We start from the raw sequence: 13,965 nt of genomic DNA on the forward strand, positions 1-13,965 counted from the left end.
GGAGTGACTGATGGCACGAGGGGTCAGGGACGGCGTCAGGGCAGTGATTTCTCATCCCACCCGCCGGGCGGGCTCTGGCGCTAAAAGCCACCCCACCACCACGTTCTCGTTTTAAATTGGGGGTTTATTGTCCGCACAGCGAGGTTCAGGTGTCCCCGGTACACAGAGCCAGCAGCCATGCACACAGCATGTCGTGTATTGCTGCCCTGAGCCCAGGAGTCAGGGCAGGCACTCGGGAAAGCTGGGCTCTTTCACACCGCCAAAAGACCACTTGGGTCTTCTCTATACATTCACCAAACACATCACAATTCCACAGGTAGATTACAAATAGCACAGCATATCCCTTCCAGCCACTGTGATCACTCCCTGTCTGCGTACCAGGCACTGTTGGAGTGGAGCACTCCAGCTACCTTGCCCTGGCTCATTGCAACCACATTACATTCATTTAGCAGAGATGTGTCTGCAGAAGAGACACCCAAAATACCAAGCAAATGCGTTCATCCCCAGCCCTGCATCAACCTTGCCAAGGCACAAAAGTCTGCAACGTCCAATGAGCCATGCTCAGGGTTTATTTTTGTGGCTGCATCTATCTTCCTCTGACTGGCTGCAGAACTGTCAAATCCATCATTATCCTTGTACCCAGCTCCCAGGCCTTGCTCATCTGGCAAGTCTGATATTGTCTTCCACCATCTACCTCCCAATAGCCAGGGAATCAACATTAGGTTTTAACCCTACAGGGCACACAGGGTCAAAATCGTTCCTCCAAGTCTATACCCAGCTTCTAGAGTCCCCCTGAGCTTTTCTCCTTCAGCAACCGGAAGACAGAGCTGTGACTTCCACGCTGCATTTCAAAGCTGCTGCCTGTCAGCAGCACAATGTGTAAATGCACTGTTTTTGCACACACACAAGTTTACCTTCGAACACAGGAATAGTAAAATAAAAATCATCACTGAAAACTGCTGACAAACAGGAAAAAAACACCCTGAAATCAGGACAGTAAAGAGTTCCTTCTGGAGTGACCGTTCAGCAACTTCAGCACACTGCAAGCACATAGTACAGGCAGATTCCAAAAAAGGTCTGTTTTTCTCATAGAGATCATAGATGTCCTGCAGAGTCCTGGTTTTCCTTCCAAAATGATCAAGTTTTACATTAAGCTGACGGCACACGCTGTCAAATCAAGGCTTTTCCTTTACACTCTGCACTGTAAAAAAGAGCTAGCGATGGAGGAGACTTGGTGGGGGGGATGGGGGGAAAGGAGTGTAGCTCATCTTCCAAAGGACTCTGGAAGCCAAAAGCACACCCTTCAGCAGGGTTTCCCATGCTGGGCTTCCAAAAAAATGGAAATTCCCAAAAGTCACCTTCTAGGAGCTTTAGTACTGCAGTCTATTGAGTGAGTCGATGTAATGGAAAGTGGCTCCCAATGCCCAGCTTGTTTCAACATTGTCAATTTTCCGGGCAAGCTGGAAAGAAAAAAAACAAGCAGAAAAGTTGAAACACAACTCTTTGGGAGAATCTGAAGCATGCAAGGTGGATACAGTGCTGAAGGTTATGACAAACAGTTACCACCATCGTGGGGAGAATGTGGCTGCACCCACAATTGCAGATCATGCATTGTAGCAAGAAGTTAAATCAAGAACCAAGCTCCCAGCAGGATGACTCCTGCCTTGGCACCCTCCTGCCCACCTTCCTCAGAAATCCACTTTGAGCTTCACCTTAAAGCCTTGGCTCTTTGGGAAGCCCAGTTCCTGCAGCAGGAAGGTGATGTATGTGAGGTCCATGCAGAGAAAAGGGCTGTTTCCAGGGCTGACTTCCATGGTCTTACAAACTAAGAAGAAAGAAAACAGTGTCTGAGTGCACACTGTGGGCTCAGGTCTAAAATCAACCCAGCTGTGAAAAATCCCAAATGAATCCAAAACCACCACTTGTCACTTGAGCTGTGCAGTGATGGAACCTGTTACAATGACATGACATACACACACTAGAATAAACACATAAGCTTTGTAAGGAAGTTCAAGACATTCTGTCTCTCCCCTAAGACAGCAGTTTCTTGTATCTCTCCAGGAAAAGAGCCTCCAACTTTTCTTCTATCTACTTCAAGTCTTTAAATATCTGAGCAACCTCAGGTGTGTTAATTTTCTTGAGCACCAGCACTCAACAAATGTCGACAAAACCAAATTAAAAAAAAAAACCAACAAAAGACAAACTCAAAATAAAACCCACTGCAAAAGCAAAAGTTAATATAAAAATAGTTGAGATTTTCAGAAATAAGCAGAAATGCATATATACACATAGATGCTATGTAGAGGGACTCAATATTTACTTAAAAGCATCAGGCTTTTTAGTGTGTCCGATATTTGCCAGCTGGGAATCAATTTACACACAATTAGTGTGTGTTTGATTGTATTTTACTCACCATATTTAGCTGCAATTTCGAAGTCACTGACAGTTAAGCTTCCTCCTTTTTCTTTATCTAAAAGAAAAAAATTCCATGGTCTTTTATGGTCTTTGTACAAAGGCAATTGTAGATTCAAGTCATAAAGTTGTCTGGAAATGAAACCTTGAGCCACTGAAATCAATTTCAAAATTCAGACTGGTTTTAAAGGTAAAAGAACCTTCAAAAGATTCTAAATAGAGATTGAAAAACCTTGGTTTATGAAGAGCCTTTAGCTTTGTTTCCTACAGAAACAGAGCTTACAGACCATCTCACCTGACCCCCAGTTCTGCACTGCCCTGTCCAGTGGTGCCCGGACAATGAACACCTGTGATCAGATCTGACAGGGCAGTGGTGCTCTGCAACACGTTAAATCTGACATTATTTGTAAAAAGAAAGAGGCTGAGGAGGAGGGTATGTTTGTCCAAACTAAATTGAGATCTCATTATCTGCTTTCTACTACTGAATAGGAAGCCTTTTGTACACAAGCATACCACTGGAAAAGAGATGCATTCTGAATGCATGTGGAAATAGCTGAAAATCTTCATTCCATCTCAAAAGGTCAGTGAAGCAAATACACAGCCCAAGTAGATTTTACTGCCCAACAAATTTGCTTATCATTATGAAGTTTCTTCTATTTTGGACTGTAGAGTTAATTAGGCAACAACCATTTCTGAAATGCAAACAGTTTAAAAATTATTACCAAAGGCTGTATGTCCTATTTCACAGCCCCAGTATCTTCTCTGTAGAAATTAGTATCAAGTCAAGATCAATGCTGCACAGCAGTGTAACAGCAGACTAAATTCCACGATGGCTTAGCAAAGCATCATGATGGGTGCAAGTGTTCCCATTGCTTCTGTAACTTGTCATTTAAAATGAAACCAAGCCAGGAGCAGACTTACCTATGAGACCAGCCTCTGCTGCACAGTCATAGTAGTAGGAAAAAATGTAAAAGTCCAAGTCCTTCACTTCCTCAGCTCTATGCACTTTTTTGTAGAGCATCTTTGCCACTTTATTAGAACAAGATTCATAGAGAGGTTCACCTAAAAGAAGACGAACGCCCCCCCCCCAAATCATATTACAGGCTGAGAGTTAAATATACATAGAATTTATTTAGGATCTGTCAGGAAACAGGCTCCTTTTTGCAAAATAGCATTCCCTAAGCTCTTCCCAGAGAACTGAAATCTGCATCTTCTTCCAGAGGCAGACACTTACCATCCTCAGGTTGGGACTAAGCACTTGATAGATCAGAGATGGACAACATCATTTGAGGCAGAAGGATTTTGAAAGACCCATTCAAGGGCTGCTCAACTCCATCTGCATCACTTCTAGCATTTTTTACTGACTGGGCAGACACATCATGGCACAAGAGGAAAGAGCTGCAGGATCTCTTTGACAGCAGCACATCAAGAGGAGCCAGACAGAACCGTAAACAGTCTGGTGTCTTTGGAAGAGGATGAGAGCGTATCATTTACTGTGCTAAGAGCAGCTAGCCTAGATAGCAAGAGTGATAAATCACTATACCTGCCTTCTGTCCTTTAATTTTGTACACTATCTCAGCATGTTGCCATTCGGATTTGAAGCCAGGTGGTAAACAAGGGCTGATCAGTTCCTCCCCTTCTCCTACTGCAGGAAAAAACATAAGGAGACAAATTCAGATCCCTCACTCCCAGCCCTGTCCTGCAGCCTCAGCAAGGCCCCTCCACAGCCCAGTCATGGCTTGGATGTCCCATGCCCACCCCCAACCTGAGGCTGGCAAGAATCCAGGTCTCCTGGGATCTGTCGGCGTCACCTCCTGCATTTGTCTCAAATGCACCCAGCCATGGTGACAGGAGCCCACATGCCAGTCAGAAACCTTGAGCCCAGTGGGAAGGGGATACACAGCTCCTCCCCCCACCACAGTACTGCACACCCTGAGCTCAGAGCCAGGACCCGAGGACTGCCCATAACTTACAGGGTTTTCCCTCAACTCCTCCCAAAATGGCGAGCCTTGCTGACATCAGCCCAAGTCCCAAGTAACTGCAAAGGGAGAAAAGCCTCTGTGAGCAACAGACATCCTTCCTCTGATACTCCACTGACAACCCAGCTGGGACATGCCAGTCTCCTCTACACAGCCATGGCAAAGTGGCTCAAGTCAGCAGCTCATGCACGAGGGGAACAGTATGACAACCTGCTCTTGTATTACCTTATCCAGAAGGATAATTCCTCTTTGGAAAAGCTCAGGCAATAGCTGTCAGCTGTAATCTGGCTGTTGGAGAACTGGCAATGACATTTCCCTAACACTACTCCTAGTACTACACTGGGTACTCCTACCCTCCTCAAAGGCAGCCCAGCCACTTGCATACAGAATTGACTTTCCGAGCCCAAACACACCCCACAGCAAGCACAGGTGGGAAGAAGCTGCTGCCCAAAACAACTGGGAGCAGGGAAAACAGTGAGGAAGAAGAAATGACAGAGACAAAGCATTATGAACTGACTGCAACCCCCATTCTCCATCTTCCTGTGCTGCTCGGTGATGAGGAGGTGTAAGAGTGAGGAGTGAAGCTGAGCCTGGGAAGGAGGGAGAGGTGGAGGGAAGGCGTTTTTGATTTTGTTCTTATTTCTCATTATCCTACTGTTTAATTGGCAATAAATTAAATTAGATACTAAATAAATTAAATTAAAATCAAGTCTGTTTTGCCCATGACAATAACTGGTGTCCTCCCTGTCCTTACCTTGGCCCATGAGCTTTTTGTCATAGTTTCTTCCCCCCGTCCTGTTAATGGAATGGGAGTGATAGAGGGGCTTGGTGTGCACATGGTGGGCAGCCAAGGTTAATCCACTAAAAACACATGGCTCAAGTTTCTCTGCTTCTTCATGGCATTCATTTGCAAGGACCCCACCCCAGAAAAACACCTCGGTCTCCCTGGCTTCACAGAAAGCTTCCATCTGTGCACAGTGCTCTCTTTCCCACAACTAACCTGTATGAATACAGCTTGTAGGTGTGGTTAAACATCTGAAATGAAGTTGTGTGGCCAGATGGAGATGTCTGGAGAGTTGCCTGGAGGGAGAAAAAGATGTCACTGGCAGGTTTCTGCCAGCCAGCAGCAAACATCAACAAAGTAATCTTCCAACACATTAGGAAAAATGTGAAACTATCCTAGCATGATTCAGAGAGAAATGACGAATTTGCAAGGATTTCAATTTGACTGCTGATACACAAGACAACCACAAAACCTGGAGCTAAGAGGTTTGATGAGAGGGTTTAATCTGATTACATTTCTATTTGTATCGACACCAATATGCTGTATAAAAGAATTACTTCCATTAAAAAGGAATCCTTATTCCAGCTCTTAACTGCTTTTGTCCAGAGGCTACAGCAACTGCCTCTTCACATGATCCCTACTACAGGAACTGTGTGCAAACTAATAGGAAGGCCAGGCACGCATTAACTTCCTACTCGAGTGAATTCATCTGTGAACTTGCACAAGCCAGAGGAAAAGCACATCCCTGTGCTTGCCAAGGAACAGAGTGAGGACCAGCCTGTGGTCTGAAGGAATGAAAGGGTAGCCTGTTCCCCAAGTGCATCAGCACAGCCAGAATGTTTGTGGGGAGCAAAGCTCAGGCCACAGTGCTGTTCATGTTGCTCATATCTTAACTCCTCTATGTCCAGAACTTCCACTCCCTGGACCCTTCAAATCCCTTGCCATTCTGGTGAAACAGTGAAATGTCTTGATTATCCCAGGCCGATACAGCATCCCATCCCTCTGCTTTTGTGCAGCTTTACTACGAGCACTATCTCTGCACAGGCCAGAGCCTTACAATACCACAATCACAGGGCTCCACAGAACATCTATAGAAATGCCACACCAGGAAGCTAAAATGGCATTCATTTGCAACTGAGTGAACTCAGGAAAATCAGAAACAAGGATTAAGAAGGCACCTTACTGTGTTCTTAAACCCCAGTGTAGACCAAATGCTGGACTTGAATTCATGAACAGCGTTGCTTTTTTAATTCTTTGTTATAAGCTGTACAAACTGAAAGTCAAGGATTAAGACATTCAGGTGAACGTGGTGTCCTCCACGAGATAAAGCAGCCCTAGCAGACTCGCCACAAGCAGCACTGACCCACAGAGCTGGACAAAGAAGATGGATGGACAAAGAGCTGTGAATGCCTCTGGGACTGCCTATAAAAAGGCAGATAGGACCAAGTCACAAGTGTGGCTACACTGACAAACTCTTGCTCTGTTTCCAAGGGAAAGAAACCTGAGCAGTTACAGATTCCTACAGCAGCATTTCCCAACAGCGTGCATGCTCACGTTACCTCGGTGCGCGGAAGGAAGGTGATCTGTGTTGATCCACCACCCAAATCCAGCATCCCTACACTTCTCTTCTGCGGGTCATCTAGCCTGCCTGAAATGTGGGACAGAACAGAGAAAGCCATGGTGGGCACTGTGAGAAACTGACTAGGAACAAAACCAGAAGTACAGTGGTAAGGAAAGAGAACAATCTAACTCCACCTCTCAGCTTCCACACAGCACTAAATTATACTGTTATCTACTGGGCACTGATTTTGGCTTTATCAGACCTGAAAATCTTAAAGTGACAAGAGTCTCTTATTTCTCCGGTGGCTGTTCCTGTCCTCATCACAGCAGCTTTGGTTATTGCATTCCTGAACATTTTGGATGCAAAGACCTTTTGCAAACTCTGCTGTGGTAACCACTTTGTAACACAGAGGAATGTGGTTTTCTTGGCCACCTCTCCCTGATCCCTTAGGAATATTTTGCAGATTCCTATGGCCAAAGGGATGACAGACTGAAAAGAGCTGGCCTAAGAGATTCAGCTCTCTTGGAATTCTTCCTGCTGCCAGCCAGGACCTCTGCTCTCATTTAGATCTAATGCTTCTCTGTTAGATCCTTCAAATGCACCTTCCTGACAAGGACAGTTTGTGCCTAGTACCTCACTGTACCTCACAATAGCTGATGTTTAAAGATTGCTGACCCTTCTGATACTTCCTGGGAGCACAAAAAGCTCCAGAGCACATTGCCCCACACACTGTGTGCTGAACAGAGCACTTGGATGGCAGAGTGCTTTATGTATTGTCAGAGAGGTCTTCAGCTTAGTTTTCTCTCTGCTCTTCAGCTACCCTTTTCCTCACTCAGCAGTGTAAACACCCGTGGCACTTCTGTGTTATAAATCTATAAGGAAGTAGCATAGCACTTTTCTTTTACTCTCTGCACCTGCCAAGCACATCTAGAATATTCGCACAAAAAAAGTAGCCAGTCACAGCAGGCTCTAAAAGGAATAAAATGCTCTGGTACCCTACAGGGAACTGAAAGAAAAGCTACATTAAATGTCTAGGAAAAAGGCTTAAACTCCTCACTCCATCAAGTAAACAAACAAAATCCTAATGACTTAATTAGGCCAGACCAAAAACAAACTGCTGACTTATTCGAAGAGTCTTCTTTCTCCTGTTCCACCCCAATGAATGAGCAAATCCCACACATGGGCAGAAAAAGAGCATGAATTTCACAGCATTGGTCATATCTTTATACACATACTCATGTACACATACCTGTTAAAAAATTTATTGTGATCCAGGCTGAAATACCTAATAAGGAAAAGATTCAGAAGACACATGCTTAGGTCATAGCATTTCATTTTATCTAACAGCAGTAAGCAGGTAAATTAAGCCATATTACAAGGTTTCCAGAACTGTCAATTACTGACAAAACAAGATTAGACTATGTGAACAAAGAGAATGACCTTCTCTATCAGAGCTTATGTGATATTTGGGAGAGAAGCCCCATGTATGAAATGCCTGGAGAACTCTCTATTTCACAGGTCAAAAACTTAGGCAGGAAGTCACAAAGGCTTCAGTCCTTAGCTAAAAGACAAAGAGATGACTGAAACTCACATTGTTCATTTTCTAGGAAAACATCCACTGTTGGCTTTTGTTTGATGTCAGGCACTCCACTTTTCTTTATAAATACTAAGAATTTTCATCTTTCAGTGTTCTAATTTTGCCCGTTTTCCTCTAAGCAATTTTGTGAGCCATGCTGTTTCTGTCCTCTTCTTGTTTTATAAACCATTTCCCCATAAATTAGGTGAATCAGTGGCCTTATGTTAACAAATTCAAATATTTATTCATGTGGTTAAAACTCAAGGCAGGCTAGAGAGCATGGCCCACTTCAATCCTTGGCTGAACCAAGGCTATCACAGCTATTACTGATCTTAAAACAAAAGAAAAAGAATGTTCTTTCTTCCATTAAGGAGCAAGAAGAGAAACTCATAAACAGCTTCAGCTATTTTAAAGCTTGGTTTCTGAGCAGATTTAAAACACATTTCAACACTCAGTTACTTAAAATTTAGACATTCTGTCCTCAACATTTTTGGATAAACAGGAACTTATTTCAGCATGTATTTTCTTCTCTATGTAACAGGTTTAAGATTGCATTTACAATCCCACTCAATTGATGAGTTGTAATTTAAATTATGATCAAATACTTCCAGAGGGCCCTGATAAGCATTGTCAAGAGTAGAGTGGGCAAACCCAGTTGCTGAAGACCACATCAAAAAGCAGATACTCAGAAACATTTCCAGAAGTGCTGACTGCACAGTGGCTTTCTGGTGAACCTACAGGAACTGCTCAGTGCTCAAGAGCTTTCAAGATCAGGACAGAACTGAGGGCTTCAAACTGGAAAACACAGCACGAGATTTCTTTGGCAGGCACTGCCTGTGGCCACATAAAAACTCTGTTTCTGTCACACCTGCTGCTTATGGGTTCCTACTGCAGCAGGCAGGGACTGGTCAGAGTGCAGCAGGGATCTCCAGGACTGCAGAAAGAATCTCTTACAAAGTTGCTTACCTTCGTCAGTTCCATTCATTATCGACACGCAGTTGTCCCTCACAAAGAAGGGGGAGGCCTGAAAAATCTCCTTCACCTGTAGCTCAAATAAAAGCTACATTCAGAGAAATAGTTTTTCAGCTGAAAAACAAGCTTCTTAAAACTCCAATTTTACACTACTGTTCCTCTCCTTGGGCCAGATCCTGACTGCTGCTCACTACTTTGTTTGAAGCCCAAGACTCCAACAAGCAGCAGCCTTTACATGCTGGCCCTGCAGTTTGGTGCAGGAACAGGGATGGATGTGTGGGTTTTCAAGCATGAAGACTGCTCAGAAATGCCATTAACAAGGGATGGACATGGGTAGGGAAGGGAATCCAGTTTACTTTGTTGGAATTGGTTAACCTCAAGGTATTATACATGCATGGGAAAGGCAGGAGATTGACACCCTAGCTTTCAGAAATGTCCCAGGCAGCTGCATTTTTAACAGGAGCATGTTTTCTGGAAAGCAAGCGGAAAGACAAGAAATAATACCTTTTCCAGCAACTTCTGAGCTTTCTCTCCTGGCAGCAACCGTAGGCCAGCTGTGGCTTTCAGGACCAGAGGAGTAAACTTCCACAGCTCCATAGGAACTTCCTTCTTTGCCACCTCCAGGAGCTCTTTTATTCCCTGGCCACTCTGTGAGCAGAGAAAGAACAATAAAAGGCATCTTAAAAACTCTTTTGAAAGGGCAAAAGGGTGATTAGAGCTACAATTCACTGTAAATGTGAAACAGAGACAAATTAATATCACAAGGGGTCAGGAGAAGGTGCAGGACTCACTGTCTCCTACAGCATAAGGCCTAGTGGATATAATGGGAATTATTGAGCAACAGGTCCAAACCAGAGTCACTTTTTCAAACAGTGAAACAGAACAGAACTCTCTGCCACCAAATGTTTTGGCTACAAAAGGCTCAAAAGGCAGTATGACAAATTCTTGGAAAGCAAAGGCTTTTGTAAACACTATGAGCTAACTCTGGCTCTTGGAGTCCCTAAATCCCTGCAGACCAGAAGGTGAGACAGGAAAGAAGTCACTCAAATTACCTTTTCGACATCATCAGCATATGCAGACAGACCTGGTTTCAGTGCTTTAAACGTCTCATGGGTTAATCTGGGAGTCTCTGTTCAAAAGCAGTATTCCAAAATAAGTAACGGTACAAATAATTTTGCATACACAAAAAGAAAACTGTTTTTAAAAAATCCATTATTATGTGCTAATAGAAGTCAGTTGATGCCCCTGCCTAATGAACTATTAACAGCCACCTGACAGTCATGGCTGTGGAATTAGAACCTGAGAAAACCACTTTTAAAGTCATGACTGGTTGTCAGGTGCTGCTGTCCACTATGCACATCAGTCACCAGATGGGTGCAAAGCTCTCTTGGAGGCCTTACACCTGTCATGTGCAGCTTTCCAAACTGCACCTGGAAAAAAAGAACTCTTGTTTCAGCCTGCTCTGTTCTGGCTAAACTTGATTCCAGCAAAACCTAATGGTAGCTTTTCCACTATTTTCAATAGCAGCAGAGGGATACAGGCTTCAGTATTTTGGAAAGCTGCAGTACCTTATATGAACCTGCAGTCCAGACAACACTATACTCCATAAAGTTTGCTGCAACATATTCTGAAAGTGTGTTTCAGACGAAGCAGGCAAGGAAGAAGCAAAGACTTGGGGATACAGGAAAAGAAGGAAATCCACGGACTGTTGTTTAACACCTTTGGTGGCTGAGCCTTACAGCAGCCCACTATGCAAACCTAAGGTGCTCCCCAGAGGCCAATCACACCACACACCACACTGCCAATCCTTAGCAGAGCCTTTAGATCACCTACCAACAGCACCCACTCAGGTTCTCTAATCTTTAAGAGTTTCACAAGCAGGAGCTGACAACATATAAACAAATGGAGTTTACTACTCCAGAGGAAAGCTGGAGCTTTTTTGTATGCTTCTGCTTCACTTCTCAGAGGTAGTTTCTGTCCAGATGCAATACACAGCAATTTTAATCAAATAATTTGCAATTTTTGTTTTGTTTTGCAGTTTAAACCCAACACTGAAGCCAAGGATGCACTAAACCAGACACTGTAGAGAGAAGCATCTCACTGCCAGGAACTGGAGACACTCAACAACCTAAAAAAACTGGGGAAATAAGGCAGTTTGAATTTATAATTCTCTCTTCCACCAGTGTGATGAAAAATTGTCCTTCTTCAAGCCACTACTCTAAAAGTATAGGTGCTATTTAGTTCATATTCTGACATTACAGCATTTTCTCCTTGTTAAACATTTTCACAATTGCATCCAAACACACATGCCTGAACCATAATATACCTCCTGATGGCTCTCTAGAAAGACCTGATGCATGTTTAAGTAATACCTAGAAAAGTGCCATCAATAATCTGCTCCATAACATTATGGAAGACTTAATCTGTCATGCAATGAGCAGGACATACCTCTTGGCTGCTGTGCAAATTTAAAGATATGGATGCGAGTTCCCGTGCTTCCTGCGTCAAACATAATTCCATAAAAGACCGAGAGATCTGTGGTCACTGCCTGATGGGTCAGTTTATCTCCCCTGCTTTCAGCAACTCCTTCTGTGGCCCCCACAAATGGTCTGGAGCCCAAGTGCCATTTTATGTATGCAACATAAACAGCTATGCATGTCAAAATCCCAAAAGCGAAGAACCGCTTTGATATCTTCATGGCTTCCATTTAATGGGATGGTTTGTTTCTTCCCTTTATCAAGTGATCTATTCCTCGTCCTTCACGCAGAACAGGTGGTTCCCACATCACTCCTAGATCCAACAGAAAAGATCTGTTTTATTTTCCCAACCTGATAGAAGGATCTAAAAGTACTGATGCCCATGACACTGGACACTACTTTCCCAATGAGCAGAAGGAATGCAGCCTCCTTTAGCACCTCTTTCAGTTCCACAGCTCATTTTAAGGCATGGAACAGCACAAATCTCTTCCCCCATTGCTACAGAGGCCTAACACAGCACAAAACAAGGAGGGTTCAGAGAAGATAAATACAGTAACTGAGGTGGGAGGGGACCTCAGGAGGTCCCTCATCACACATCCTGCTCACAGCAGGGGCAGCTGTTGGGACCCTCCATGTGACTAAGGACGATATCCAAGAGCATTTTTAAAAACTCCGAGGATGATGATGCCACAGCTTCTCTGGGCAGTTATCTTTGTTAGTTCCTGGATGGTGAAGCAGGTCCCAGAAGACTGGACAAGGGCAACTTAAAATTAATGTTTGAAAGGTAAACTGCAAGATCCAGGGAACTGAGTGCCCTCCTCCCCCATCTCCAATACCAGCAAAGCACAACCCACAAAATCGACAAGCCCTCACATAGCATCATTCAGACGATTAAAAACCAGTCGGTGGTGATTTATGGGCAGCAAAATTACAGATAATTTTTCCTTTTTTGATTGAGTAGTAAGGAAAAAACAAACCAATTGATGAAGTTGAGTTCAACAAGGTTTTTGACACACATGTAATATCTTGATGTGAATTCAGGAACCATACAGAAGGCATGAAGGGGAGGAATTTAAAATCAAGGTGATTACAGAGTATTTCCCAAACCAGGTAAGACAACATTTCATAATAATGGAGGAAAACAAAATCACAGGCACAATATACACATAAAGAATGAATCAGCTTAAGGGAAAGGGAACTGTAGATTGTCATGACACAGAAATCGGGAAGATGGCATTACAAATAAATGACAAATCTTTCTGGCTTCTATCAGCGGGCAGAGACATGCAGGTAGCAATCGCTGCAGGTCTACGGGGTGATCAACTCCGATCCTCCTGGTGCCAGGAAGGCCTCAGCTGCAGCTACACCAGAGCTAAGTGTCACAGGAGGGAGGAAAGCCGCAGGGACCGGGTGATCCTTCGAGGAGACACGAGCCCCACCGCAGGAAAGCGGAGGCTGGAAAAACGAGGAGGCACAGCAGCCTGGGAGCGCTACCCCCCTACCGCCGTTTGCCTGGAGAGAATCGCGACTGTCCCTTCCCTGCCTTTGTCAGGGGACGCCAAGATTTGCTGCAAGGGAAAAGCTTCCCGCCGGCGCCCCGGAGCAGAGAATGCAGGCGGGAGCCGGGAGCCAGGCAGAGCCCGGGCCAGCGCAGGCCCGACCCGGCCCACCTCGCGGGGTGCCCCTCGCTCACACACACACACCCCCACACCCCTGTCCCGCCACCCGCACTTCCCTCTTCCTCCCTCTCCCTCCCTCCTTCCCTCCTCCCTCCCTCCCTCCCCAACTCACGCCGCCCCCGCCATGGCGCCGCCGCCTCCCGGCTCGCGGGCGGCCCCGCCCCCACGGCGCAGGCGCGAGGCGGCTCCGTGAGGGGAGGGCGGTCCCGCGGCGGCCGAGCCCCGCGCAGGGGGTCCCGGTGAATGTGTGCTTAAAAAAAAATTAAAAAAAAGAAAAAAAAAAAAAAGGCGAAACGCCGCAAAATCAGAAAGGTGTGGAGAAACGGTGTCGGAAAATGTGGAATGTGTAAGAATTATCTTGAATCAGGTGGTAGTTAACATCACTCAGGCAAGGACGCCCTGGAGCTGACGAGCTCTTAAGGGCGAAGTACCTCAAGATGTTGATGTATCTGTTGCCACCTTCGCAATACACTCAAGGTCCATGTATCCTATAGCTGAAATATGCTCATTATAGTACTAAAAAAT

General features: G+C 44.8%; 1 protein-coding gene across 2 annotated transcripts; it reads right to left on the bottom strand.

Annotated features, from left to right (window-relative positions):
* Positions 1-103: 103 nt before the first annotated feature.
* On the bottom strand, positions 104-13,592 carry ENTPD6 (ectonucleoside triphosphate diphosphohydrolase 6). 2 transcript variants are annotated; one of them, XM_032104244.1, is made up of 14 exons: positions 13,553-13,592; positions 11,733-12,074; positions 10,337-10,413; positions 9,789-9,932; positions 9,279-9,354; positions 7,986-8,021; positions 6,735-6,823; positions 5,392-5,471; positions 4,386-4,450; positions 3,956-4,057; positions 3,334-3,474; positions 2,414-2,470; positions 1,713-1,825; positions 104-1,460 (listed from the first exon to the last, which is right to left on the bottom strand). In XM_032104244.1, exons 2-14 carry the CDS (start codon positions 11,989-11,991, stop codon positions 1,371-1,373), a joined length of 1,329 nt encoding a protein of 442 aa, XP_031960135.1. In that variant the 5' UTR covers positions 11,992-12,074; positions 13,553-13,592; the 3' UTR covers positions 104-1,370. The 2 variants fall into 2 exon arrangements, with proteins under 2 accessions (XP_031960135.1, XP_031960134.1); XM_032104243.1 differs by having other exon boundaries at positions 9,279-9,372.
* Positions 13,593-13,965: the final 373 nt, after the last annotated feature.

The sequence above is a fragment of the Corvus moneduloides genome, chromosome 3 (genome assembly GCF_009650955.1).
Source record: "Corvus moneduloides isolate bCorMon1 chromosome 3, bCorMon1.pri, whole genome shotgun sequence".
Taxonomy (NCBI): domain Eukaryota; kingdom Metazoa; phylum Chordata; class Aves; order Passeriformes; family Corvidae; genus Corvus; species Corvus moneduloides.

Excerpts from the sequence above, each read along its gene's own strand:
- ENTPD6 (XM_032104243.1), bottom strand. The coding sequence starts at position 11,991 with ATGGAAGCCATGAAGATATCAAAGCGGTTCTTCGCTTTTGGGATTTTG. Across the intron at positions 8,022-9,278 it reads AATGAATGGAACTGACGAAG|GTATTTCAGCCTGGATCACA; the intron begins GTAAGCAACTTT and ends TTTCCTTATTAG. Across the intron at positions 4,058-4,385 it reads AGGAGTTGAGGGAAAACCCT|TAGGAGAAGGGGAGGAACTG; the intron begins GTAAGTTATGGG and ends TTTTTCCTGCAG.